Source organism: Euleptes europaea, chromosome 16 (assembly GCF_029931775.1).
Source record: "Euleptes europaea isolate rEulEur1 chromosome 16, rEulEur1.hap1, whole genome shotgun sequence".
In the NCBI taxonomy this organism is placed as follows: Eukaryota; Metazoa; Chordata; class Lepidosauria; order Squamata; family Sphaerodactylidae; genus Euleptes; species Euleptes europaea.
Window position 1 is genome coordinate 12,344,782 of NC_079327.1, and position 27,579 is coordinate 12,372,360.

General features: G+C 45.1%; 1 protein-coding gene across 1 annotated transcript; it reads right to left on the bottom strand.

Annotated features, from left to right (window-relative positions):
* Positions 1-1,394: 1,394 nt before the first annotated feature.
* On the bottom strand, positions 1,395-27,579 carry CLDN10 (claudin 10). Its single transcript, XM_056861731.1, has 5 exons — positions 27,360-27,579; positions 8,323-8,484; positions 8,015-8,096; positions 6,253-6,360; positions 1,395-1,521 (listed from the first exon to the last, which is right to left on the bottom strand). The coding sequence occupies exons 1-5, from the start codon at positions 27,577-27,579 to the stop codon at positions 1,395-1,397; spliced, it is 699 nt and encodes a 232-aa protein (XP_056717709.1).

Genomic DNA, 27,579 nt, shown 5'->3' on the forward strand with positions numbered 1-27,579 from the left:
CCATCTGTCAGCAATGCTGATTCTATGACCTTAAGCAGATGATGAGAGGGAGAGCATCTTGGCCATCTTCTGGGCATGGAGTAGGGTTCACTGGCGGTGTGGTGCAGGGCGGAAGTTGTGAATTTCCTGCATTGTGCAGGGGGTTGGACTAGATGACCCTGGTGGTCCCTTCCAACCCTATGATTCTATGAGGAAGAGAGAGGAGATTCTGGGCCTGGGCGTGCTTCCCGTGCCCAACTCCCCAAATGGCCAGCTGCCATGACCCTCTTCTGAGGTAACTGGAGTCCAAGTCCTATGATGAAAGGTTGAAGGAGCTGGGTATGTTTAGTCTGGAGAGGAGACAAGAGGTGATATGATAACCATCTTCAAGTACTAGAAGGGCTGTCATATAAAGGATGGTGCAGAGTTGTTTTCTGTTGCCCCAAAAGGTCAGACCAGAACCAAGGGGTTGAAATTAAATCAAAGTTTTCAGCTAAACAATAGGAAGAACTTCCTGACAGTGCGGTTCCTCAGTGGAACAGGCTTCCTCGGGAGGTGGTGGGCTCTCCTCTGGAGGTTTTTAAGCAGAGGCTAGATGGCCATCTGTCAGCAGTAGTGTTTCTATGACCTTAGGCAGCTCATGAGAGGGAGGGTAGGAAGGGTTGCGCCAGCGTTTGGCTCTCATGGGCCCTTCTTACATGACCAGGGTAATGCCAATCACCACTTTGGGGTCAGGAAGCAGTTTTCCTCTAGGCCAGATTGTCCAGGGATCCTGGAAAGTTTTTTTTTTTTGCCATCTTCTGGGCATGGAGTAGAGAGTCACTGGGGGTGTGGAGGGGAGGTAGTTGTGCTTTTCCTGAACTGTGCAGATGACCCTTGATGACCCTTGTGGTCCCTTCCAACTCTATGATTCTGTACAGGCTTGGATTATTTTATGGTAGCTTTGTGTGACGGAACTCTGAAAGTTTTAGGAAGCAGTGGCATCTAATAAGGATTTTTATTGTGTAATGTAAATCATTGGGAATTATACTTCAGAATTGTTTTGACATAGTGGATCCCAAGGACTATAAACACATTGGCACCCAAGACTAAAAACTCAACTTTTTGAAATCTCTTGCAGTATCCCAATCTACAGAACCTTCGACGTCACTGGCCACAGCCAATATGACTTTACTTTATTTGTAAATGTTTTTTTACAGCAAAAAATAGCAAATGATTTACAGATATAATTTATGCATGACATCCGTATAAATCTTAATACAATGCATAAGGGAAATTTACAACAAGTAGGCAAAAAGTTCATTTATAAAACAATTCTCGATCCAGGTGCTAGTGACACCAGTACCTTTCTAAAAAATTATTCTGTGAATGAACAAACGTGATTTATAAAAAATAGGACTCTTGGAACCATTGGGTTAGACATAGACGTTTTTGTCAAAGTGCTTTGGAGAGGCGTTGGGTGATGCCAAACCCGTTGAGCCGCTGTAGACCTTTGTTCGAGTAGATATCACCGAGGCTGCTGTGTTGTATGCGTATCCCATCCTGAACAGTGAAAAAGCTACTCAGTTTAAAGTGCACTCTCAGAAGCAGGTATTTATTGGATAATATCTGCTTTTTCATTGGTTAAAAAAAACACCCCTATACACTGCTATAAGAGTCCCGTGGCGCAGGGTGGTAAGCTGTAGTACTGCTCACGACCTGAGTTCGATCCCAACGGAAGTCGGTTTCAGGTAGCTGGCTCAAGGTTGACTCAGCCTCCCATCCTTCCGAGGTCAGTAACATAAGTACCCAGCTTGCTGGGGGTAAAGGGAAGAGGACTGGGGAAGGCACTGGCAAACCACCCTGTAAACAAAGTCTGCCTATCCGTTGAGTCAGCACAAGAAGCATGGCAAAATTCGTTTTTGTAGCCCCCTGATTTCAGTGTGGTTAGACCAGGGTAACTGAACAGGATTGTACTGTGCTGAATGTTCGGAGCACTTTGCGGGCGCGCTCTCTGTCGGCGCAAGAGAGTTGGGAGGGCAGGGTTACCATCCCCACATTACAGATAAGGGGGTGGGGGAGCTTGAGAAAGAATGACTTGCCCATGGCCTCCTGGTGACTTCATGGCTGCTACAAGATAAGATTTGGATCAGGAACTTCCCAAGTCATATTCAACCCAGTATGCACCCAATTCCCATAAGGGGCACGGCCCCACTGAATTTGATAAGATGCACATTCCCAAATCGAGCCACAAACCGTGGGCAATTCTCACAGCTTCGGCTGAGCCGGACAGCCTGCTATGACATGAATCTGAAGAAACTATGTGCAAAGGTCAACTCTGGCCAATTATTTACATGTTACGAGCATAAGATTATTTACTCTACGCAGTTAGGAGTCTGCTGAAGTCTGCTTCACAAATCTTTGAAAGTTATAGCAAAGTACTCCAATCGGGTCAACAGAATCCAGTTCTGTGAAATTCTGTCTGTTCAATGCCAGACACTATAATTACTGGATCGGGTGATCTTAACAGCCCGATCCTATTAACTGTTGTGCTGATGTCCCAGTATTAGATGGTGGTGTAGACAGAGTGGTGTAGTGGTTAAGAGAGTGGTTTGGAGCAGTGGACTCTAATCTGGAGAGCCGGGTTTGATTCCCCACTCCTCCACATGAGCGGCGGAGGCTAATCTGGTGAACTGGATTTGTTTCCCCACTCCTACACACAAAGCCAGCTAGGTGACCTTGGGCAAGTTACAACTCTGTTAGAGCTCTCTCAGCCCCACCTACCTCACAGGGTGTCTGTTGTGGGGAGGGGAAGGAAAAGTGATTGTAAGCCGGTTTGAATCTCCCTTTGGTAGAGAAAGTTGGCATATAAAAAACCAACTCTTCCTCTTCTCTCCTATAGTCCCAGCACTGGCAAAAATTACAGCTGCCATGGCTCAAGCTTTTCTATCACCACCACCACCCCATTCCCTAAACTAGATGGTCTACCATAAGAAGAAGAGTTGGTTTTGATACCCTGTGTTTTCTCTACCTTTAAGGCGTCTCAGAGTGGTTTGCAATCGCCTTCCCCTCCCCACCACAGACACCTTGTGAAGTAGGTGGGGCTGACAGAGTTCAGAGAAAACGGTGACTGGCCCAAGGTCACCCAGCAGGCTTCACGTGGAGGAGTGGGGAAACAAACCCAATTATCCAGAATTAGAGTCGGCTGCTCATGTGGAGGAGTGGGGAATCAAACCCGGTCCTCCAGGTTAGATTTCGCCGCTCTTAACCCCTGTACAGGGGAAGGTAGAGAGTGAAGCTGTGCACAGTGCTAGTACTACAATTAGGGAATTGTTTTCCTGAATGCAGCAGGTCAGATCTGGGTGTGGGGAACCACTGCAACTCGGATCCCGGTTTTCTAACAGAGTGGTTCCTCAGTGGAACAGGCTTCCTCGGGAGGTGGTGAGCTCTCCTTCCCTGGAGGTTTTTAAGGAGAGGCTAGATGGTCATCCGTCAGCCATGCTGATTCCATGACTTTAGGCAGTTCATGAGAGGGAGGGAACCTTGGTCATCTTCTGGGCATGGAGTAGGGGGTCACTGGGTGTGTGTGGGGGAGGTAGTTGTGGATTTCCTGCATTGTGCAGGGGGTTGGATTAGATGACCCTGGTGGTCCCTTCCAACTCAATGATTCTTTCAGGGGAACATAATTACATATTTACAGTTTGCCAGTTCCCAGGCAAGAATTACTCTTGTGAAACGATGGAATAAGAGGATACTTGCAGGTCTCCTCATATTGAAATGTTCAGTCCCTGCTCTCCCAGGTCATTTCCATTACTACGGTTGAAAAGTGCCGGAAGGAATTTATGCAGACCCCATAGTCCGAGTCACTTCCAGATTCTCATCACACCCAATACCCGACTTGGACTAGACAACTTGAAAAGATCCTGGGAGTGACCTGTGAGAGCATTCCCATGACCGAGGCACGTGTGGTGGAAGAGGTCAAGTTGCCCTGAGGTCAGCAAAGCAGGGAAGACAAATAGTCAGCAGCCCTGCTTAAGGTCAAAACCTAAGAGTTAATGACTTGAGTTAATAACAGGGCAAAGGAATGAAGGGTGGTGGTCTAATCATTGTAGTTTTCTGTCCTTCAGGTGGTGGAACTGAGCCTTGAAACTCCAAGAGACCTCCTGATTCCCCCTTGCACAACAGTGGAGCAGCCACGAAAACCCCCACAAATGAGTAGGGCCATGGGTGAGAACAACTAGAAGCCCTGCTGTGCTGTGAGAAGAAGAAGAGTTGGTTTTTATACCCACTTTTCTCTACCTTGAAGGAGTCACACCAGCTTACAATCACCTTCCCTTCCCCTCCCCACAATGAACAACTTGTGAGGTAGGTGAGGCTGAGAGAGCTCTGGGAGAACGGTGACTAGCCCAAGGTCACCCAGCAGGCTTCATGTGGAGGGGTGGGGAATCAAACCCAGTTCTCCAGATTAGAGTCCACTCTTAACCATGGCAGAGAGCCAGAGTGGTGTCATGGTTTGGAGCGGTGGACTCTAACCTGGAGAACCGCATTTGATTTCCCACTCCTCCACATGAGCGGCAGACTTTAATTTGGTGAACTGGGTTGGTTTCCCCACTCCTACACATGAAGCCAGCTGGGTGACCCTGGGCTAGTCACAGCTCTGTTAGAGCTCTCTCAGCCCCACCTACCTCACAGGGTGTCTGTTGTGGGGAGGGGGAGGGAAGGTGATTGTAAGCCGGTTTGATTCTTCAGTGGTAGAGCAAGTCGGCATACAAAACCCAACTCTTCTTCTTCACCTTCTACACTATGAGCTGCTGCATAGGCTCAGACCAAGAAAGGCGGTCCTTCAGGTCCGTGGAACCCAGGCCATGAATTGCTTTAAAAGTTCTACTCCTGGACTGAGAGGGTCTCACACTTTTATTTAAAAGGATGGCAGCTTTCTAATTGTCTTCAACAACCAGTTTCAGTCACTTATGAGAATTCTCCCCCTCCCCTCAAATGTCATTTGGTTTTTTAGGTGATCAGGAGGGCCCTAGGAAAGAAAAGGGCAGGTGGCAACCATCCCTCCTGCAGCGTCATTGTTGCTGAACGTTGCAATTTATGAACCACAACAACAACACCAGGTTAAAGTATGGAACAATATGTAGTGAAATAGACAAGAAACATACAAAAAAACCCTCTACAATATATAACAATCTATATTATTATGTCTAAACACACAGGAAGAGAAACATTACAGCCCAACCTCACGTGGAGGCGAACAGAACCAGAGAAGTCCAACAAGACGTGAAGAACACAAGTGGTCAGGTAAGTGTGGATGCTGAACAAGGATCCAAAATGGATCAAAAAGGTCAAAAGGAGATCAAAGAAGGAGATGGTCGTTCCGGATACAAATTAGGAGTCCGTTTCTGCCAAAGGCTTCATCAGTCATTCAATCTCAGAAGAGTCTCTGTGTAGTATTCTATTCTTTCAGAGGACATTTAAGCCTCTTGCCATATTAGATTCAAATCATCGCGCTTATTTGTATCCGGAACGACCGTCTCCTTCTTTGATCTCCTTTGGACCTTTTTAATCCATTTTGCATCATTGTTCAGTATCCACACTTACCTGACCACTTGTGTTCTTCACGTCTCGTTGGACTTCTCTGGTTCTGTTCTCCTCCACGTGAGGTTGGGCTGTAATGTTTCTCTTCATGTGTGTTTAGACATAATAATATAGATTGTTATATATTGTAGTGTGTTTTTTTGTATGTTTCTTGTCTATTTCACTACATATTGTTCCATTCTTTAGCCTGGTGTTATTGTTTTTGTTCATACGTTGCTTTTGACAACACTATTTTTTATTTTTGACTTGAACGTTGCAATTTGGCAACCCCAAATCCATCTTCTTATGAAAGCATAAAGTGCCCAGGAGCATCAAAGACCATAGCCCAATTCTTGAGTCATGAATTTCATCTTTCGTAATAACAGCGAACACACATCCCTTTACGGAAGATACACTTAAGGATTCACGTAGTGCAAATGATAGCTTTGCTATCAGCTTCCGCCATACGGCATTTCACACTACACCAAAACTTATACAGACAAGCAATATCCAACAAGTATGCTCCTTAAAAGGAGTCGGGGTTGGTTGGTTCCAAATCCCTTTCCCCCCACACGCCCCCATTCCTAAACTTCAACAGTAAGGTTGGTTTAGAAAGATATGCAAACTGGTTCTGTGTAGCATACCCTCTTAACATATTTAATAATTAGAAATATGCTAATGCATTAATTTCAATAAAGCTGGTGTGTTCCGTACCTTGGAGATTTATTCTCTTTAACCAATGAGAAGCAGAATATACTGCCGCCAATTATGCAAAGCGATGCTCCCGCCCATCCGATGAACAAAGCCGCTCCTAATTCATACCTGCAGGAAAGCGATACATTCACGCTTAGTGAGGAGTTGCATCAGCAAAATGGGATTTCACGTTTTTTTATTTTATTTTTTGTGACCAAGGTGAACAAAACCATCCAACACATTTACATGTATTTCGCTAAACAGCTGCAGAAGGTGCACGTGCTATATTGCATAAGAGAACAAGAAAACTTCTATTCGTATCCTGAATATTTTTCTTTCATTCGCTCTTCATCAATCGTAGCAGGGGTCCCCAAACTTTCATAGCCTGCTGTCTTATTAATGCCAGGGACAAGGTATTTATTGAACTTCTATAACACAAAGAAAAGTTAACAGTTCTTCCCTAGTGCCTGCTTGCTCTTTCTCTCTCAGTCTCCTTGTAACTTCCTGTTTAGTTGCTCCTCCCCTGTTCCAATCCCTTAATTAAGATTACATTTCACTACACCTGCAGGCACATTTGGAATTCTGATACAGGGTGGTAGGTGCAACCACAAAACGGCTGCCAAAGGAATCGGAGCCAACCACGCAGAGGAAGCCCAAGGGCAGGGATAAGAGAAAATTTTTTAAAAATACAATGGGAAAGAGGAATGAGAGCATAGTTAGTGAAACTAAAGATTTTGAAACTCGTCTGGTATGGTCACCTTCTTATACATATTTAATCCCACCTTTCCTCTTTAGTTTGCATTAAAGGCAGCAAACAAAACTAGTTAAATCTAGTCATCCACTTATTTACATATATAATTTACAGTGCAATCCTAAGGAGAGAAGAAGAAGAGTTGGTTTTTATATGCTGACTTTCTCTACCACTTAAGGAAGAATCAAACCAGCTTACAAGCACCTTCCCTCCCCCTTCCCACAACCCTGTGAGGTAGGTGGGGCTGAGAGAGCTGTGACTAGCCCAAGGTCACCCAGCTGGCTTCATGTGGAGGAGCGGGGAATCAAACCCTGTTCTCCAGATTAGAGTCTGATGCTCTTAACCACTACATGATGAGCACCTGGTTCCTGGAGGCACCTGGTTGGCCACTGTGTGAACAGACTGCTGGACTTGATGGACCTTGGTTTGATCCAGCATGGCCTTTCTTATGTTCTTATGACCGCCTTAATATAACATCCTCCTGAAATGTGGAGAAGCTAGGCGCCATCGGAACGGGTTTTAATTTAGTTCTTCTGCTTTTAGATGGTTGTAATAATATATATATTTTTATTTTTACACATACACCCGTTTTTAGATTGTTAAATTATATGGTACACGTGAACACATGAATCTGCCTTATACTGAATCAGACCCTTGGTCCATCAAAGTCAGTATTGTCTACTCAGACCGGCAGCGGCTCTCCAGGGTCTCAGGCAGGGGTCTTTCCCATCACCGACTTGTCCCTTTAACTGGAGATGCCGGGGATTGAACCTGGGACCTTCTGCATGCCAAGCAGAGGCTCTACCACTGAGCCACAGCCCCTATCATTTCTGTAACTATGTTGTATTTTATATGTCAGCCGCCCTAAGCCCGGCTTGCCAGCAGAGGGCGAGATACAAATAATTGTTATTGTTATTATTATTACTGTTATTATTATTATTATTATTATTATTAATGATTCAAGCACTTGATGGGCCAAGGGATAAACCGTGATACAGTTTAAAGCCCATACATTTCCCCAGCAGTACTTACTTTTGAGCAACATACATAGGGTCAAAGAATTCGGCGGTGATTCGGTTTGCATACAAGGAGCAACCAGTCATAGCGCTGAGCCCTGAAATGTACCAGATGGAGAACTGTTCAGCGGCTGAAACTTGTACAGAATGTACTTAGACCTCATCCTCTTGGCTGGTAGGATTAGGGGTAAAGCAATAAAGGGAGTTGTTAAACTTTCTTTCATGTGTTTATTTCTACACACACCCTTAAGGGGGGGAGAGGAAGTGCTCTTGGAGAAAAGCAATGCCCTCGAGGGGTTGGGGGTGTTGCAATTTTATATTTACCACAAAGGATGAAAATCACCCCCGCTAAACAAGCAATTCTAGCTTTGGTGTGGTCCGAGCCTCCGACTTTGGTGCATTTCATCCCGACCAGCGCGAATATGGAGCCGAAAAAGCCGAGGCAGATGGCGGCAATCATCAGTCCTCTGCAAGCTTGGATGTAACCTACACAACACAAAGGTAAAACCTGGCGTTAGTTACCAGTCTCCAAAAGCTTTGTATTCTAGGATCTATGGTTAGGAGCCTGGGCATGAGCTGCGGGCCCCCTCTCGTGCATGTTTCTTCCCTCATCAGTCTTAACCGTGATGCATTAGCCCTTTTCAATTGTTCCGTTCAAGCATATTTGAATCCTGAAAATACGCCCAGTGCCCACCTCAAAAAAAATGGCGGCTGTAATTCTTGGGAGGATTGTGGAGTAGTATGTACTTCTGGCACATGAAGTTGGGTAACCCCAAATCTAAAGTCCAAAGAAGACTTGCTTAACGTCAACATTGGTTCAAACCAAGCTTGCTCTTGTTTAAAGTGGGGTTTCAAATTCTGGTTATGATGGTGATCATGGCTAGCATTACCTATGGTTAGCACCACTGAAGCTGTAATGCTATACTTGGGTTAAATGCTAATCATAAAGGACTCGAGAACTTTGTGCAGGACTGGGAAAAAGAATACGTGGCCTCAACATGGATTTTACTCTCCTGCCCTAGATGATATAACATGTAGATTGGACCAGTGTCTGGCTGACCTGTCAAAAATTCCACATGGCTACAATTCTTTCTTGGGAGTAAGTCCACAGAATTCAGTAGGCCTTGCCAGAATGTAGCCAGAGGGTGATGTTCAGTTCCTGATGGACTCTCAGCAGCTACAGTTTCTCTCACTCATTCCTCTCTCTTTTAATCTGGCTCTTTCCCCCACCCGTTCTTCAAAAAAAAATTGGAGTGGAATGGGTGGATGAAGACCTGGCTGCTACTTCACTGAGAAATTTAAGGCGATGAAACCTGGTAACCCTGGAGAAGTACCTCTGAGTAAATACTCCAAGTTGATCTTCCAGTCTGGCCCCATTCCAGCTCTCCAGTTTATAGATCTCACCAATTTGGATATCCCATGTAAAGAAAGAGAAGACCATAAGGAAATGACCAATACACTGAACATTATACCAAAGTGTATATATGGGTATGTGTAAATTTACTCACATGTACATTTGCATATACAAGCACGCACATTTGTTTTATGTTCAGTGTATTGGTTAACTTGTTCTAATCTTCTCTTTCTTCACATGGTTTATTCCCCCATGTTTCAGCACCAACTGCCTTTTTTTAATACACTAATTTTGACAAATTAACCTCTCTGGTTTGTGTCTTCCTTCTGCTCTCAACCAATCCAATATAACGTTGAGACAAGAACAGAATTCTGCACACAGTACCTAGTTTACAAAATTCTAAATGAACTCCTACTGGATTTCTGAAGTGATTTTGTTTTAAATTTTTATTTGCTTTTTTTGAGGGGTACAAAAACAAGGGGGAAAGGGTAGATATATAGGAAAAATACATTACATTCTTGGTCCATGCCCATAAGCGTTGTCAAAAGCTATCATATCTTGGCCCAACCTATTTATCGGGTTACAGAACCTAATCAAAAATACAAATCTAAATACTGTATGCAGCTTATAGAACTGAACAGATTTCAACTATATCTAAATAACTCTAATTTAACCCCGCTGATTACTAATGTATATTAATCTCAACATATTAATGATGTTACAATAATGCTTCCTTCACTCATATCTTCCTTCAATATATCAAAGAATGGTTGCCAACTGTGATTATAGTCCTCAATCGGCATTTTCCGAAGCGAGTTCGTGAGGTTTGCCAAGGTTGCAAATTCATACATTTTTGTAATCCAGATTTCTGAAGCGATTGATGGATGTCCAGGAAGACTGATGTACAATAGTAGCCAAACAAACCGCTGTTTACCATACACGTGTGATTTTGGTCTTCCAGAAAAATAACCATCAGTTTAAAGGACTAACTTGTGTTTGCTTAGCTAGAAATCTGGGCAAAACACTTCCTTTCCAATGCTGCGACTATAAAACTGAATCAATGCAATAAAGATGAGTTGGTCAAAATGTCTTTACACAGCCAATAGCCTCCCTACCCATTTCCTTCTTCCTCACCCTTGATTCTCACCTTGCCCATCTAATGGGCGTCATAACTGTTGACATCCATAGGCAAAAGAATGACGCATCATAAAGCAATCATCTACAATTATTGTATCCAATTGGTTTTTTATATAAATTTGAAAGGTTGAAGTTTAACCCTTTTGCAGACACCATCCCCAAACAATAGGCTAATCCAAAGATACGGAGAACCATTTACGTCTATATTCCAATGTCCATGGATAACTTTTGCTCAGTTAAAAAAACAAAGATATGCTATTTACGTCAAAGACTTCCAACTGATATCTTCCTCTGCAGATAATCTGCTTTTCTTAGAAAGGGACAGATTCCTTTAGCTACTGATCAAATTATCTGGGTGGAATATTTTGTAATGCATCTGAACAAGTGAGGTCTAGTCTAAGGAAAAGTTGAGGGCGGCAGGACAAGAGGAAGACCCAACAAGAGATGGATTGACTCAATAAAGCAAGCCACAGCCCTCAATTTGCAAGATCTAAGCAGGGATGTCAAAGATAGGACATTTTGGAGGACATTGATTCTTAGTTTAAGGTGCTGGATATGAACTTTAAAGCCTTACATGGTCTGGGACCCTCCTATCTGCGGGACTACCACTCCTGGTATGTTTCCCAAGGAAGACTAAGATCATCTAACGCTAATTTACTGGTGGTCTCTGGCCCAAGGAGTGTCCAGGTGGCCCCAGCCAGGTGGAAAAGTCTTTCCGATGAGACCAGGGCCCTGTGGGACCTTATGGAATTCCACAGAGCCTGTAAAACAACTGTTCCACCAAGTTGAGGCCAGCTACGGTTGTGTTATAAATGCCTGCCTCCCTATCCTTCCTGCTGCTGCCAAATAACAACTACTCACAGGCCACTCTGTGGCCATATATTGCAATTCTAAGTACCACTAGGAATTAGAATTTGTGATTTTAATCCATTTAGGGCTGTTTTAACGTACTGTTTTATTTGATTTTATTATTGTATTGTATGTTTTATAGATAGATTATGCAAACCTCTCTGAGCCTGGCATAGAGCGGGTTATAAGTTTAACTAACTAAATAAGTAAAATAATAAATAAAAAAAACCACAGGCTTAACAGGATGATATTTACCAGGTGATGTTATTTGCCCCCCATGCCATGAAAAGCTTCAGCTGCCCATTTCCACAAGGGCAGGGCATTTTTCACCAGGTCTGTTGGCAACCCTAAGGATTATGTCATTTGTCATTATGTCATTGGATCTTTGGGAAAACACCTCTTTGGCGGATGCAGCCAGGGACAAGCTGACCCTGAATGCCAGGTGCAGAAGGATCAGTGGGAGACACAAGTGGAATCCAGAGTAGTACCACTAAGTTACAAATTGGGGGAATACGCATGCAGGTTTAAATTCCTCAGCACAGGAAGAGACGAGGCAGCCTCGGTCCTGTCACTCACACATCCCAGTGCAAGCAGGGCCCCAAATTGCAGATAGGAGGAGATGGGTGAGAGGACCAGAGAAAGGGAAGGGAAGAGATGCTGTAGATGCCTTGTTTCCCACAGGTTTGTGGAATGTAAAGCTACCTGCACCCTCTCTTGGTGCATTAGGGTAAATCTGTGCCAGAGCAAAATCTCCCCATGTAGTGGTAGCAAACCTCTGAACAGCAGCCGCATCTGGGGAAGGCCTTGGCCTCTGTGTCATTTGCTGGCCCTGTCGGGCAGCTGTTTGGCTGCTCTATGGAAAAGGATGCTGGATTGGATGGGCCACCGGTATGATCCAAAAGGCTGTACTTCATTTCTTAATGCACGATGCTAAAGGCTCGGAGGGGCTGTCGCTCAGAGGTGGAGCATCTGCCTGGCATGCAGAAGGTCCCAGGTTCAATCCCCAGCATCTCCATTTAAAGGGGACTAGGCAAATAGGTGATGTGGAAGACCTCTTCCTGAGACCCTGGAGAGCTGCTGCCGGTCTGAGTAGACAATACTGACTTTGATGGACCAAGGGTCTGATTCAGTATAAGGCGGCTTCATGTGTTCAATGTGTATCCTGCAACAGAGCGAGGAAGAAGTTTATCCTGTTCTGGCCCTTTAAAAGGACAAGGTAAACAATTATCATGCTCCATCTCCTGGCAGCAAATTACAGCCAAATCCTTCTGGTAACTTTAGCGGTATTATAGGGAAGAGAGAGGCTGTTACCGCACTAGGTATTCCCAGCGATGTATTAAGAGTTTGAAAATGTTATAAAAAACATCGGCTGTTACCGCACTTGTATTCCAAGCGATGTATTAAGAGTTTGAAAATGTTATAAAAAACATCAGCTGTTACCACACTTGTATTCCCAGCGATGTATTAAGAGTTTGAAAATGTTATAAAAAATACTGTTCGCACTTAGTTTGGCCCCTTTAGCTGTGAAGACGTCTTCCAACCATTTATAAGCAGTGGTATCCAAAAACCCTCTTAAAGCGTTGTTTTTTATAACATTTTCAAACTCTTAATACATCGCTGGGAATACAAAGTGCGGTAACCCCCATCGCTTTAAAAGGGTTTTTGGGTGCCACGGCTAAAAAATGGTTGGAAGACGTCTTCACAGCTAAAGGGGCCAAACAAAGTGCGGACGGTATTTTTTATAACAGTTTCAAACTCTTAAAACATCACTGGGAATACATCGAAAGTGCAAACAGTATTTTTTATAACATTTTCAAACCCTTAATACATCGCTGGGAATACCTAGTGCGGTAACAGCCAGAGATGCACTTTTGTGACAGAAGATTAGGGCTCGCCAAAGGGCAGGATTATTCCTCGTGACTTCATCTGCCTTTTAAGTTCAAACGAACCTTATATAGTCTCCTCCCTCCCCTTTTGTTCAACTTATCAGCAATGAAGTGAAACAAACCTTCTCTAGGAGGCAACAAATGAGGAAGGGACTAGAAATCTGTCAGCAAATTTATCTGCACCTGAATGGGGGGGGTAGGGGTGGCTGTATATGCATCCATGGGGGGGGGGGAAACACACTTAATGAAAACAGAATTCAATTAAGATTTTTGAGAGAAGCAAGAATATCCAAGAGAAGATTAAAATCCGTTATTATATTTGAATCCATCACCTCTAGGGCTGCCAGCTTCCAGGTGGTGGCTGGAGATCTCCTGCTATTACAACTGATCTCCAGGTGATAGAAATCAGCTCACCTGACCTCTACGGCATTGAAGTCCCTCCCCTCTCTAAACCACACCCTCCTCAGGCTCCGCCCCCAAAACCTCCCATTGGTGGCGAAGAGAGACCTGGCAACCCTAATCACCTCCCTACAGTAAGGTACGGCAATTTTAATGCCCCCCATCCATGCTGTAACATTACAATTAAAAACACGCTAGCGTTGGTGTCATAGGATTGCCAGTCTTTTTGCACTAGCCCTGTTCCTGTCCACCACTCCAAACCACTGCTCTTAACCACTACACCACGCTGGCTCTCACACCATGCTGGCACTAGAGGAATGAATTCATAGGTGGGGGTGGGAATGGAAGATTTAACCCCTTGTAGGGTTGCCACTGGGGAAGGCACTGGCAAACCACCCCATAAAACAAAGTCTGCCTAGAAAACGTTGGGATGTGACGCCACCCTATGGGTCAGGAATGACCCAGTGCTTGCACAGGGGACCTTTACCTTTACCTTAGGGTTGCTAGCCTCCAGGTCATGGCCGGAAATCTCCAGCTATTACAACTGATCTTCAGGCAACTGAAGAAGAACAGGGTGTTTTTATATGCTGACTTGCTCTGCCTTTTAAGGAGAATCAAATCGGTTTACAAACACCTTCCCACAACAGACACCCTGTGAGGTAGGTGGGGCTGAGAGAGCTCTCTTAGAGCTGTGACTAGCCCAAGGTCACCCAGGTGGCTTCATGTGGAGGAGTGGGGAATCAAACCTGTTTCTCCAGATTGGAGTCCTTATAAGTGAGTTCCTTATTATATTACCATGGGGGGAAAAGGCTTTCTGCATTAACATTGCCGTTATTCTCTCACATTTCAGATATAGATTTAGGCACCCTAATCAGAAGTTGAAATAGCCTTTAAGGAGAGCTGGGGCCTTTTCACCCATGTAGTCAAGGTTAACCAGTGTTAAATCATATGCACGCTTACAACACCTGTGACTCGCTGAACTGGATAGTCTCCCTTGCCAGATGCCTGGCAATTGCTTCACCGTTGCCATCCAAGGAAAGCATTGGAAAATCCAGCTATGCCAGCCCCTGGTGGGCTAGCAGACGAGGCAGTGAGTAGGGTGTGGCTTAGGACCACAGTTACGTAGATTCGATGTAATGTTCCTAAACATGGGTATTAATTTTTTTTAATCTTCTCCGTACCGTCTTTCTGGGGTACATTCTTTAGGAGCACCTGTCAATCAAAACTGGCCAAGGAAGCCATTATTTTTCTGACGGGTCCAATTTATTGGCACTGTTAGTAGCTAATTAACGCATTAAGGTGCTGAAGCATGAAGGTATTTACCCACAGGTCTTCTCAAGTTTAATTTATAGCTAAACCTCCTAGGTAAAGCTGGGTAAACATTTACCCCAACCAACATAACTCGCATGTGCTAAATAGCCAAAATGGCTGCTGTACACTGGTCAAAGGTCAGCGCAAGTTTTGTCGGAGAGCGCAAGGCATAATCAGATCATTCAACCAGCACGGAATCTCACCTTGGTGGGAATAATCATTAGCCTAATGGTCATCCAGTCCAAGCCTGAGTTGAGGTTAGGGTTGCCAGGTCCCTCTTTGCCACCGACGGGAGGTTTTTGGGGCAGAGCCTGAGGAGGGCAGGGTTTGGGGAGGGATTTCAATGCCATAGAGTCCAACTGCCAAAGCCGCCATTTTCTCCAGGTGAACCGATCTCCATCGGCTGGAGAGCAGTTGTAATAGCAGGAGATCTCCAGCTAGTACCTGGAGGCTGGCAACCTGTTGGCAACTCTAGTTGAGGTTTTGAGTTAGGGTTGCCAGGTCCCTCTTCGCCACTGGTGGGAGGTTTTTGGGGTGGAGCCTGAAGAGGACGGGGTTTGGGGAGGGGAGGGACTTCAGTGCCATAGAGTCCAATTGCCAAAGCAGCCATTTTCTCCAGGTGAACTGCTCTCTATCAGCTGGAGATCAGTTGTAATAGCAGGAGATCCCCAGCTAGTACCTGGAGGATGGTAACCTTATTGGCAACCCTAGTTGAGGTAGGATCAAGCCAACACAAATTTCCAAAAAATTTTTTAGCCTTACGAGTTTGTCAAAAGGCAAATATACCAGAACACTGTGGCACAGATGCTCACGGGACAAGGAGTACAAGTTTAAAAAAAAAGTAATCTACCTCATGCAAATAGGTAGAGAAGGGGGATGGAAACCTCTGAACAGTCTGTTCTTTTCCCTGGATTGTCAAAGCCTTCAGAGGCCAATCTTCATGTTCTAAAGTCCTCATATTTGTTGGGGAATGATACGAGGGCTCAGACATACGAAAGGAGTTTTGGGCATTTTTTGCTTGAGACCATCACGTGCTGTGTGGCGAATTTAGTGCATACGTTACATTGGAAGAGTCTGTTCCCCCCTCTGGGTTTTGTCTTGTTGGTTTAGGGTGGACTCATGGGGTGGAGTCCCTGCTCTTTAGTTCTGTTTGTTAGTTAGATCTGTAGACAGCATGAGCTTCTTTGTCCTGATTGGCAACTGGAGATCTGATCAGCTGTGTAGACATTTCAGAAGTTGCTTTAGCAAAACCCGCCACCGAGGCATAAGGATCTTCACTGTGTTATTGTGCGTGTAGGCAAGAATATTTTTAACCAACAAGTTCAGTATTTTTAACCAACATGTTCAATATTTTTAACCAACATGTTCAATATTTTTAACCAACATGTTCATTTTGAAAGACATCACGTTAAACCGAGCTTCTGCCTGAAATGTTGAAGAGTTACTATTAGGGTTATGCACGATTGCACTCCCTAATATTTTGTGGTTGGCTCAGCCTCCTCTGGCAGCCGTTATGTAGTTGCGCCCACCACCGTGTGTGGGAATCCCACAGGTGCCCGCAGGCCGCACAGATTGGGGACCCCTGCTCTACCGGGTACAACTTTCCTTCTACATCTCCATGCATGGAAAAGTAAAATTGGTTGGATTTCTGTCCCAAAGGCGGAGACACAAGGGGAAAAAGAATTGGGACCAGCTCTCTGCAACGCTGCCATCAGAGCATATGGAATCATAAAGTCATGCATGGAACATTCTTGAACAGAAAAACTTCTCAGCCCTTGGCAGAAATCTATCCTTCACAGAAATGCGAAAAGATTGCGCCCCGCTGTGTCGATTTAACATTCCCACTGCAACCCACCTCCTTTCATAACATTCGAAGGCAATCTTATTTCAGGGATGGGTCATTTTCAGTATAGAACTCTGAAATGAAAATGTTGTGTGTTTTTTTTTTTAAAAAAAAATATGTACGTGCCTCATTTCACAAGAAAGCCGTGCAATGGTGTGCAACAACAACAACAAAAATCCACAGTTCCCTTGCCAATAGGAAGCCAATAGATGGTTTCAAATTGAAGTGGCAGCCATTCTACGATAACTATACGCGTTCCTAACAAACGTTTTGTTCCAGAATATGCAGCGAAAAGGTTGAATCTATAACTACTATGTGAAGTTGGAAGTTTCAGTTCAATTAACACAAAATATATAGGTACTGTTTTATATATTTTACTATCATATGAGCCCTGTGGTGCAGAGTGGTAAGCTGCAGTATTGCAGTCCAAAGCTCTGCTCACAGCCTGAGTTTGATCCCGACGGAAGTCGGTTTCAGGTCGCAGGCTCAAGGTTGACTCAGCCTTCCATCCTTCCAAGGTTGGTAAAATGAGGACCCAGCTTGCTGGGGGTAAAGGGAAGATGACTGGGGAAGGCAACGGCAAACTACCCTGCAAACATAGTCTGCCTAGTAAACGTCAGGATGAGATGTCATCCCATGGGTCAGGAATGCTTGCACAGGGGACCTTTACCTTTACCTTTTTATATAGGTACTGTTTTATATATTTTACTATTATAGGTAGTATTAGATTATTTAATTGCTATGATACTTAATAACAGTTATATTAGTTAGATTTTAATGATCCTTTATGTTAACAGTGAATTTTAACAATGAGATGAAGTACAGACTACGTTTAGATACCTTTAAGTTAAAGTTGCAATTAGAGATGGGGGCAAGTACGGATTATTAGACTGAAGCTTGGACAGAGACATGCTGATATTTCTGTAATTCCACTTTCCCCCCCTTTTTTCCTTTTTTTCTGTATCCCTTTATATAAAAATAAAATACAATTTAAAAAAGCCACAGCAACGTACTGCAACTTGCAGTGAGACAGAACGAAATCAGAACGAAATCAGCCTCTCCCCTTCCTATAAAAATGGCAATGCACACTAATTACCGGGAGTAGACAGTTAGTTCTTTACAAGAAGTCACAAAAGTAAATGCCAAAAGCCCAGCAAACATTTTAATGGGCCCTCTGAAGTTCTATAAAGATGCAGCCTCTTAAAAACCCTAGCAGCTAACGTGTTCTTCCATTATTTTGGGGGAGGGTCCCCAAATGCTTATCTCAAGTAATCTATCTAAAGAGAAAATGGCAAGACTCGGAGAACACAGATGGTTCTCGTGATAACACTCTCATTTCCTTGAGAGACTAACGGACAGATGCTTAAAAAAAATACCTCTAACACAGCCTGATGCATCAGAGATCAGATTACAAGGATACCTGCCAACCTGAAGACGTTTTTTGATTCTTTAAGAGCCTCAGGGCAGAACCACATCATTTTCAAATGTAAAAGGAAAATAAAACATGGACCCTCTCTGGGTCAAGAGGTGGCCAGACTGACCCTCAGCAATGGCACCCCCCAGAAACAAAATACCACCATGGTTCAGAAGCATAACCAAATGGGGGGGGGAATGTCTACAGTAGCCTTGCTCTTCTTCTGAGGAGAAATAACTCTATCTCTAGGTTGCTCCAGACTACTTATTAAAAAGGTAAAGGTAGTCCCCTGTGCAAACACCGGTTCATTCCTGACCCATGGGGTGACGTCACATCCCGACGTTTACTAGGCAGACTGTGTTTACGTGGCGGTTTGCCAGTGCCTTCCCCAGTCATCTTCCCTTTACCCCCAGCAAGCTGGGTCCTCATTTTACCGACCTCGGAAGGATGGAAGGCTGAGTCAACCTCAAGCCGGCTACCTGAAACCGACTTCCGTCGGATCGAACTCTGGTCGTGAGCAGAACTTTTTACCGCAGTATCGCGGCTTACCACTCTGCGCCACGGGAACTACTTATTAGATGCATCTAAAATTATTTGATTACATGGTACGGGCCCAGCAACATTCCAGTAGAAACCTATTTGTCTGTTTTTCTTTTTAAAATGTATGTTATTCATAGGGTTATCAGATACCAGGTTAGGACAGGCAATTACCTGCCAATTAAGGGGGCTGCTCACCGCCCCTCAGTTGGCTGGCAGACAGAAGCAGGCTCATCTGATCCTCTATTTAGGATTGCACCTTAACTCACACAAGGATGACTCTGGAGAGAATGAGATCAGAGAATGAGAATTGTAAGCAAACGTCAGTCCCATCATCTCTTATAAACGAACTACTGCCATTATTTTTGCAACTGATTTGTTGATGGAAATCGTGTTAAGTCACATGCTTCTTTATGGAGTTCCAATATTATCAATCATGTATGCTAAGAGCACATGATGCAATTAATAGGAACACAGAATTAGGTGATTTCTTATCTGTTGGGCTTAGAAGAACTTCAAGCTTTTTTGTTTGTTAGTCTTAAGGATGGGAAGGTGGTTTATAATTTTGCGTTTTCACCAGTACCAGATCTGAGGCATCAGAGGGGCGAAACAGGAAAACTGACCTATTCTTCTCTTGTACTTTTAACACAAGCTTGATCTGCACAAATCCAAGATGAACCCTTTCACAGCATTGGAGGGAACCATCACCACCTACTGTTGTCTGCGCCTCAAGGAACTGGGAAATGTACGGGGCCAAAAACCCAGGGTCAAAGCGGTAACTTAATATTGCATGAGGTCCCCGCATATACCCCCAGCTTGTCATTCAGGGCTGGGAAAAATTGTACCGGCTGACACCCTCTGCCAAAAGACTGGGAAAGGTTCAGAAGCCCTTTGCGCTTGATCAAGATGAAAGAGAAATGCCTTTCTTCTTCTTCTTCAGGTGCTCCCTCCTCACCCCCAGGGCTCAGGTTTTAGAAAACGCTCTGCTTCACTGACCATGGCTTCCATTTCAGTTCATAAATTTACCCTGAAGACAAGACGAAGGCCTTTATGTTTTGCATTCCGTGCTCAGAAATGAGTTCACAATAGCAGAATCCCTTAGTCCCTCGTGATAGCAAAAACATGCTTATGCCTGGGGAAAAGCTATAGGAGCAAACCGGGCCTTAAATGAAAGGTAAAGATACGTCCAATACCAGAAATCCAACAAAATTCAACTTTGTGCAGTGACAGTAAGAAGATGGACAAATATATCATTATAAATGGCCGACTTCTTGAAAATGCTTATAAAACTGCAAAAGGATATAAAAGAGTCATAAGATCTTCTTATAAGACACCTCACAGGGTGTCTGTTGTGGAGAAGGAATGGAAGGTGATTGTAAGTTGGTTTGATTCTTCCTTAAGTGGTAGAGAAAGTCAGCATATAAAAACCCACTCCTCCTCCTGCTCCTTCTTCTGTTCTGGTGACTATCATTTAAGAAGGTACGGAGATGCTGCTACCATTTACCTCAAGCGTGAATTACCATTTGACACCCCCCGGGTCTAAATGCTATTGATACAACAGTCCTTGGCCTTGGACCAGACCCTAAAGAAGAAGGATTCCCCTTCTCAAAAGAGGAATGTTTTGACCTGGAGCCTAAAGGATAGCAAGGCAGGTGTTGGGCAAGCCTCAAGATGAGGTGCCGCCACTGAAAAAGCCCTGTTTGTAGTTGCCACCTGACACCTCTGTAAGTGAGAACAGGGCTTGAGAAGAAAACTTAACTGTGCGTCATTTTATGTGGTGAATGACACAGCAAAGGATGAGGGCGCAAAGAAAGTCCTGTTGGCAAACGTGATTTATATCTGTAACAACGGCACAATTACCTCCTAAGAATGAACTATCAACACAATATAATCATAAAATCCTGCCGTTTTAGGCTTTTTAAAAAATAAAAATGATGCTGACTAATGTGACCGTGGTCTTGGTATTTTCTTTCCTGATGTTTCACCAGCAGCTGTGGCAGGCATCTTCAGAGGAGTAACACTGAAGGACAGTGTCTCTCAGTGTCAAGTGTGTAGGAAGTCCTACACACTTGACAAGTCCTACACACAGTGTCTCTCAGTGTCAAGTGTGTAGGAAGTCCTACACACTTGACAAGTCCTACACACAGTGTCTCTCAGTGTCAAGTGTGTAGGAAGTCCTACACACTTGACACTGAGAGACACTGTCCTTCAGTGTTACTCCTCTGAAGATGCCTGCCACAGCTGCTGGCGAAAAGTCAGGAAAGAAAATACCAAGACCACGGTCACACAACCCGGATAACCTACAAGAACCAATGAACTCTGACTGTAAAAGCCTTCGATAATATTTTGATGCTGACTAATGTTTATAGACATTTCATAAAAGTAGTCAGAAATAAAATATTGTATTTTCACAGTCAATTTCACCCGTCACTCTTTTAAACATGGTCAACGTACACAAGGTTTTGGAAGATTCAGATTATGCTGTTGACTTAAACCACAGTCCACTTCTGTATCCATTCCTTTTGAAAAGGACCCACCAGCTACTACCCCAATGCAGCTGTTGCAAAGCACAGAGCCAGAGGCAAAAACACTAGAGAAAGGGTCTGGAAAAGATTGGAAAGTCAAGTTGTTGGGTTGCCGGCAGCCTGCAGAATGTATTACTCCTTGTCACTCATCAGTAGGTAAGAAAGCCTCAAGGTCACCAGCAAACTTAAGAACATAAAAACATAAGAAAGGCTATGCCAGATCAGGCCCAGGCCCATCAAGTCCAGCAGTCTGTTCACACAGTGGCCAACCAGGTGCCTCTAGGAAGCCCACAAACAAGACGACTGCAGCAGCATTAGGTCCTGCCTGTGTTCCACAGCACCTAATATAACAGGCAGGAGGCTCTGGTCTTGGAGAGAATAGGTATGCATCATGACTAGTATTCATTTTTACTAGTAGCCATGAATACCCCTCTCCTCCATGAACATGTCCACTCCTCTCTTAAAGCTTTCCAAGTTGGCAGCCATCACCATATCCTGGAGAAGGGAATTCCACAATTTAACTATGCATGGTATGAAGAAATTCTTCCTATCTGTTTCGAATCTCTCACTCTCCATCTTCAGCAGATGACCCCGCGTTCTAGTATTATGAGAGGGAGAAAAGCTTCTCCCGGTCCACTCTCTCCATACTATGCATAATTTTATAGACCTCTATCATGCTTCCCCTTAACCGCCATCTTTCCAAGCTAAACAGCCCTAAGAGTTTTAACCTTTCCTCATAGGGTATTTGCTCTAGCCCCCTGATCATTTTGGTTGCTCTTTTGGTTGCACCTTCTCAAGCTCTGCGATATCCTTTTTCAGGTGTGGTGACTGAAACATCACCTTTGCTAATTTCAACACATTATTTTTAATAGCCATTTTACATCTTCAATAGAAGTCTTTTGCACCCTGTATGTGTTCATTGGAAGCCACCGCCAATCTTGGCTCTCTTGAAAGTTAAGCACAGCTGGCTTCCCCGCAGAGGCTGTTTCCACAAGGATGTCTTGCTCTGTCTAGGCATCCGCACAGCAGTGCTGAGTTCAAGAGCATCCACACGATGCCACCCTCTCCTCTATGCATTCTGCTTCTGTGTTTTCCCTTGTTTTGCTGTGATCTTTTCCCAGCTTTGTTTGGTACCATTGGTACCATCTTATGGGGGGGGGGGTGAAGTGCCCTTGAACACCACTGGAATACAAAAGTGTGCATTTTTGCAAGTTCCAGTCTCAATGGAACCATTTTCCTTGCTTTAGCCCCTGCAGTTATTATTCCCTCTGGCCTACACACAAGGGCTTTTGAAACAACATACTATGTTGAGATGACGTTTTTGATTTTTAAATACTCTTTGTTGGTGGGGGGGACTAAGGGAGAATTAAGCCAAAATGAAGCACCTGTTAAGTCCCACTGATTTTCTTAGCAGAGCTAAACATGTGCTGTGATGCTGTGGTCACAGCGTTAGATTCAGACCAGGAAGATCCATGTTCAAACAGCACTCCGCCATGAAGCAAACTGGGCGACCTGGGCCAGTCACGTACTCTCTCCATAACCTACCTCACAGGGCTGTTATGAGGATAAAATGAAGGAGGTAAGAATTGTTCGCGCCACCCTGGTTGTTCGGCAAGTGGATTAACTAACAGCACTACCTTTGCTGAGATTGTGCTTTCGATAAACAAGCTTGGTTGTAGTTTTTTTATTCCTTTCAGCCAACCGGCCTGTTTCTTTTCCTCCACAAATTCAAAAATATTTTCCCACTCAAAGCATATTGCATCCTTTAATACCATAAACGAGAATGACTGAACAATCAATTTTCCTCTCCCGCAAAGAGATCAGATGATACTCAAAACGTTGCATCCATTTCCCTCTCTAGGCAACACTAGTGCTTCGGCGGGAGAAACTTTGATCTTCGTGACACTTGCCCTCGGGTACTTCGAAGATTTATGTCAATCCCATTTGCTCTTTTCTATCAAGCCAGTGCCCTGACCTGGATAGCCCCAGGCTAGCCTGATCTCGTCAAATCTCAGAAGCTAAGCAGGGTCAGCCCTGGCTAGTATTCAGATGGGAGACCTCCAAGGAATGTCAGGAGTGTGAAGCAGAGGCAGGCGATGGCAAACTACCTCTGAACATCTCTTGCCTTGAAAATACTACAGAGTTGCGATAAGTCAGCTGTGACTTGATGGCAAAAAACAACAACAACCAAGCCATTAGAAAAACTGAATCCCCATTTCTTAAAATAAAAGCCCTCCTAGCGCTGAGGCAGTTGATGTACTGACCGGGTGGCTACTCTTCTAGCAGGAGATGGTCTTTAAGAAGCAAAATCACCCCAAATTCCTTGCACAGAAAAAGTAGAAGAAGAGTTGGTTTTTAGATGCCAACTTTCTCTACCACTTAAGGGAGACTCAAACCGGCTTACCATCACCTTCCCTTCCCCTCCCCACAACAGACTCCCTGTGAGGTAGGTGAGGCTGAAAGAGCTGTGACTAGCCCAAGGTCACCCAGCTGTCTTCGTTTGGAGGAGTGGGGAAACAAACCCCGTTCACCAGATTAGCCTCCGCCGCTCATGTGGAGGAGTTGGGAATCAAACCCAGTTCTCCAGATCAGAATCCACCACTCCAAACTACTACTCTTAACCACTACACCACACTGGCTCTCAAACAATTTCCCCTGACACATAACGCCTTCTTTCAAACAACAGCTAACTTCTGACCAGTGTTGGCTCCAGATTGGAGTTAGGGCTTCAAACAAGATGCATACCTATTCTCTCCAGGATTAGAGGAGCATGCAGGAACATGCATGCAGGATGGTGCTGCTGCAGTGGTCTTGTTTTTGGGCTTCCCAGAGGCACCTGGTTGGCCACCGTGTGAAAAGACTGCTGGACTTGATGGGCCTTGGTCTGATCCAGCATGGCCTTTCTTATGTTAAGACATTCTTAGTGGCCCTCCTTAAAGCAGCAGGGGCTGGATCCTAGACTGTGCCCCCCCCCCATAACGCTTGCAGCTCATGATGTTCCGTTTCCTACTCAACGATAAAAGGTAGAGGGAAGCAGCCCAGGCAAGGGGGCTGAACACGGAGGGGGGTGATAGCCCCCGCCCCCGCCTGCCCAATCTCCTCTTCACTGCTGCCGCCATCTCTCCATCAGCTGTCCAGGTCAGCGAGGGATCTGGTGAGATCCCTGCTGGATGGGCCAGGAGGAGGTGGTGGCAGGAAAGAGAGGCGGGGCTGGCCATAGTGCCTCCTTGGCACCATGCCTTGGCAACCGCCTGCCCCACACTGACAGGCCTGGCTCCGGGAGTGGTGGGCCCCCTGCCAGCATCTGGGCCCTGACAGATGCCCAACTGTGCCAAGCGTGGAGGCCAGGCCCGCTTCCAAAACACTGTGCTAAAATCAAGAGCAAGGTTTGATTCATAGGAAGCATGCAAATAGCTGTTTTCACAATTGAATATTATACATTTCTATCAGTGTGACACGTACGACCCAGAAGGTAGAAGAGGCTGCGATCCCTGAACACATGAACACATGAAACTGTCTTCTACTGAATCAGACCCTTGGTCCATCAAAGTCAGTATTGTCTACTCAGTCAGGCAGCAGCTCTCCAGAGTCTCAGGCAGAGGTATTTCATATCGCCTACTTGCCTAGTCCCTTTAAGTGGAGATGCTGGGGATTGAACCTGGGACCTTTTGCATGCCAAATAGATGCTCTTACCACTGAGCCACAGCCCCACCCCACCCTGCCTCTTAGCTCCAATAAAAGTGCAGTTCTTCCTCCTTGACTGCAGAGACTGATTCCCAGGATAACTGCACATATTTATTGGGAAGTAAATCCTACCCAACAAGAGATGGATTGACTCAATAAAGGAAGCCACAACCCTGTTTGCAAGACCTGAGCGAGGCTGTTTAAAATAGGACGTTTTGGAGGACACTGATTCATAGTCGCCATGAGTCGGAAGCAACATGATGGCACTTAACACACACACACAAATCCTACCTGCCCTGAACTGGATGGCCCAGGCTAGCCCTCTCGTCAGATTTCGGAAGCTAAGCAGGGTCAGCCCTGGTTAGTATTTGGATGGGCGACCTCCAAGGAAGTCCAGGGTCGCTGTGCAGAGGAAGGCACTGGCAAACCACCTCTGTTAGTCTCTTGCCATGAAAACCCCAAAGGGGTCGCCATAGTTCGGCTGTGACTTGACGGCACTTCACACACACACAAATCCTACCTAATTCAACAGGACCTATTACCAGTAAGCACGTCATTCTGTACATGCTTACCTGTAAGTAAATCCCACTGAACTCTTTGGGATTACTTCCAGGAAAATATGCATAGGATCATACTGTTAGTTCAGTATAAACCACAGCAGAATGCTCAAGCTGATAGGGAAGCACTGCATTGTGTTGAAAGCTTTTTTCGAAAACCGGGAGAGAAAATAAGAGAGAAGCTGGTAGTTTCCTGTGGCTAGCAAGGGGCTGTGGCTCAGTGGTGGAGCATCCGCGTTGTCTGCAGAAGGTCCCAGGTTCAATCCCCTGGCATCTCCAGTTAAGAACGGTTTGGTAGTAGGGGATGTAGCCCTGACCTGAATGGCCCAGGCTAGCCTGATCTCGTCAGGTCTCAGAAGTTAAACAGGGCTAGCCCTGGAATTCCAGGGTCACCCTGCAGAGGAAAGCAACGCCAAACTACCTCTGAACGTCTCTTGCCTTGAAAACCCTACGGGGTCTTCATAAGTCAGCTGCGGCTTGACGGCACTTTACAAACACACACATTAGGGGTCTGAGACCCCTGAGAGCCAGGGGGAGAGGACAAGACTGACCTTGATAAACCAAGGGCACCCAGCTGCGTCATGTTAAGGTAAAGGCACCTACTTCTTAATGAATGAGCTCGAGAATGACCAGGTACAGTAATTCAACAGGTTTATTTGGGGAACATTTGCAAAGGAGGTCTGGTTCAGCTACAGATCTTCTCCCTGCATAGGCACAGAGAAAAGCTCGAGTGAATTCTATTTGTTTATTCATCCAAGCAGGACGGGACACATTTAAAGCTTAAATCTGTTGCAGATGAATTCCCAACGTGCCTTTGGAGTCCAGGGGCGACCACAGGCGAGACAGCTGGGTATATTTTAAAGGTAGCTTTTGAGAAAAAGGAAATCCGGTCCAAGCGCACTACCGTATACTGCTGTGCCCAAGCAGCGTATCCTATTCACCGAGTGCTATCAGGAACCAGATCAGCGTCTCTTTTTTAGGAACAAATATTTTGTCCGCTAGTTCTGGTTAGTTAGCAAAGTGTGAAGACTGGCCAAACTGTTCTCTTTAGGAATATCCAGAGAAGAATGAAACAAACAAACAAAAATCAGCTCTTTTTGTATCTACCAGTGCTTCACGTTTTTGCCCATGCCTGTGAATAAAATGTCAAATTTTATGAGCACCCCTCTATCAAGGCAATTACCATCCCTGGTTTGGCACAATATACAGAGCCCGAGCCCAGCCAGAATCAAGCCAGAGAGGAAGGAAATGAAACGTGTGGTGTGTTTATGCCATAGAATCATAGATTCATAGAGTTGGAAGGGACCACCAGGGTCATCTAGTCCGACCCCCGGCACAATGTACACACACGAAGCTGCCTTCTACTGAATCAGACCCTGGGTCCATCAAAGTCAGTATTGTCTACTCAGACTGGCAGTGGCTCTCCAGGGTCTCAGGCAGAGGTCTGTAGGTTATAATAATAATAATTTTCCACCTAGCCCTTTCTTAATTTATATATATATATATAAATTTTTTTTATATATATAAAAATTTCTATATATAATTTCTAATATATAAATTTATATATAAATATATATATGTATAAATTTCAGCTGGCCGATGAATGAGCAGCTCAGCTTGTTGTAACTCCCCCCCCCCCATGCACCCAAGTTCTAGTCTTTGCAGCTCCATCACCCTCATGCATCTTGACTCGGAAAGAAGCCCTACTGAGCTCGGCAGGCTTACTCCCCGAGTAAGGGAGCCCAGGGCCGGGGCCCAGCCCCGCTGCCCGGTCCCGCCACAGGGGCACCCGGGCAGCAGAGCCTAGGGGGTGGAGGGGCGGGGAGGGGAGAGCCACCGCGTGCAAGGGGGGAAAGGGGTCCCACCGTCCAGCGCCAGCATGGAGGGGAAGTCCTTGCAGTTGGAGACGCCGGTGGAGTCGGTGACGCAGGTCTTCCAGAGGTTGGCCCAGAAGGTGGCCGTGGTGATGACCGTGCCGTCGATGCTGGACACCTTCCAGTAGTCGGTGGGCAGCGTGGACGACACCAGCACCCAGCCCGCGACGACCAGCAGGAAGGCCGCCAGCTCGGCGCCGCCGCTGCCCAT

Coding starts and splice junctions, on each gene's coding strand:
- CLDN10 (XM_056861731.1), bottom strand. CDS start 27,579: ATGGGCAGCGGCGGCGCCGAGCTGGCGGCCTTCCTGCTGGTCGTCGCG. Junction 8,485..27,359: donor CTCCATGCTGGCGCTGGACG/GTGGGACCCCTT, acceptor TGTGTTGTGTAG/GTTACATCCAAGCTTGCAGA. Junction 1,522..6,252: donor AAAGAGAATAAATCTCCAAG/GTACGGAACACA, acceptor TTCACTGTTCAG/GATGGGATACGCATACAACA.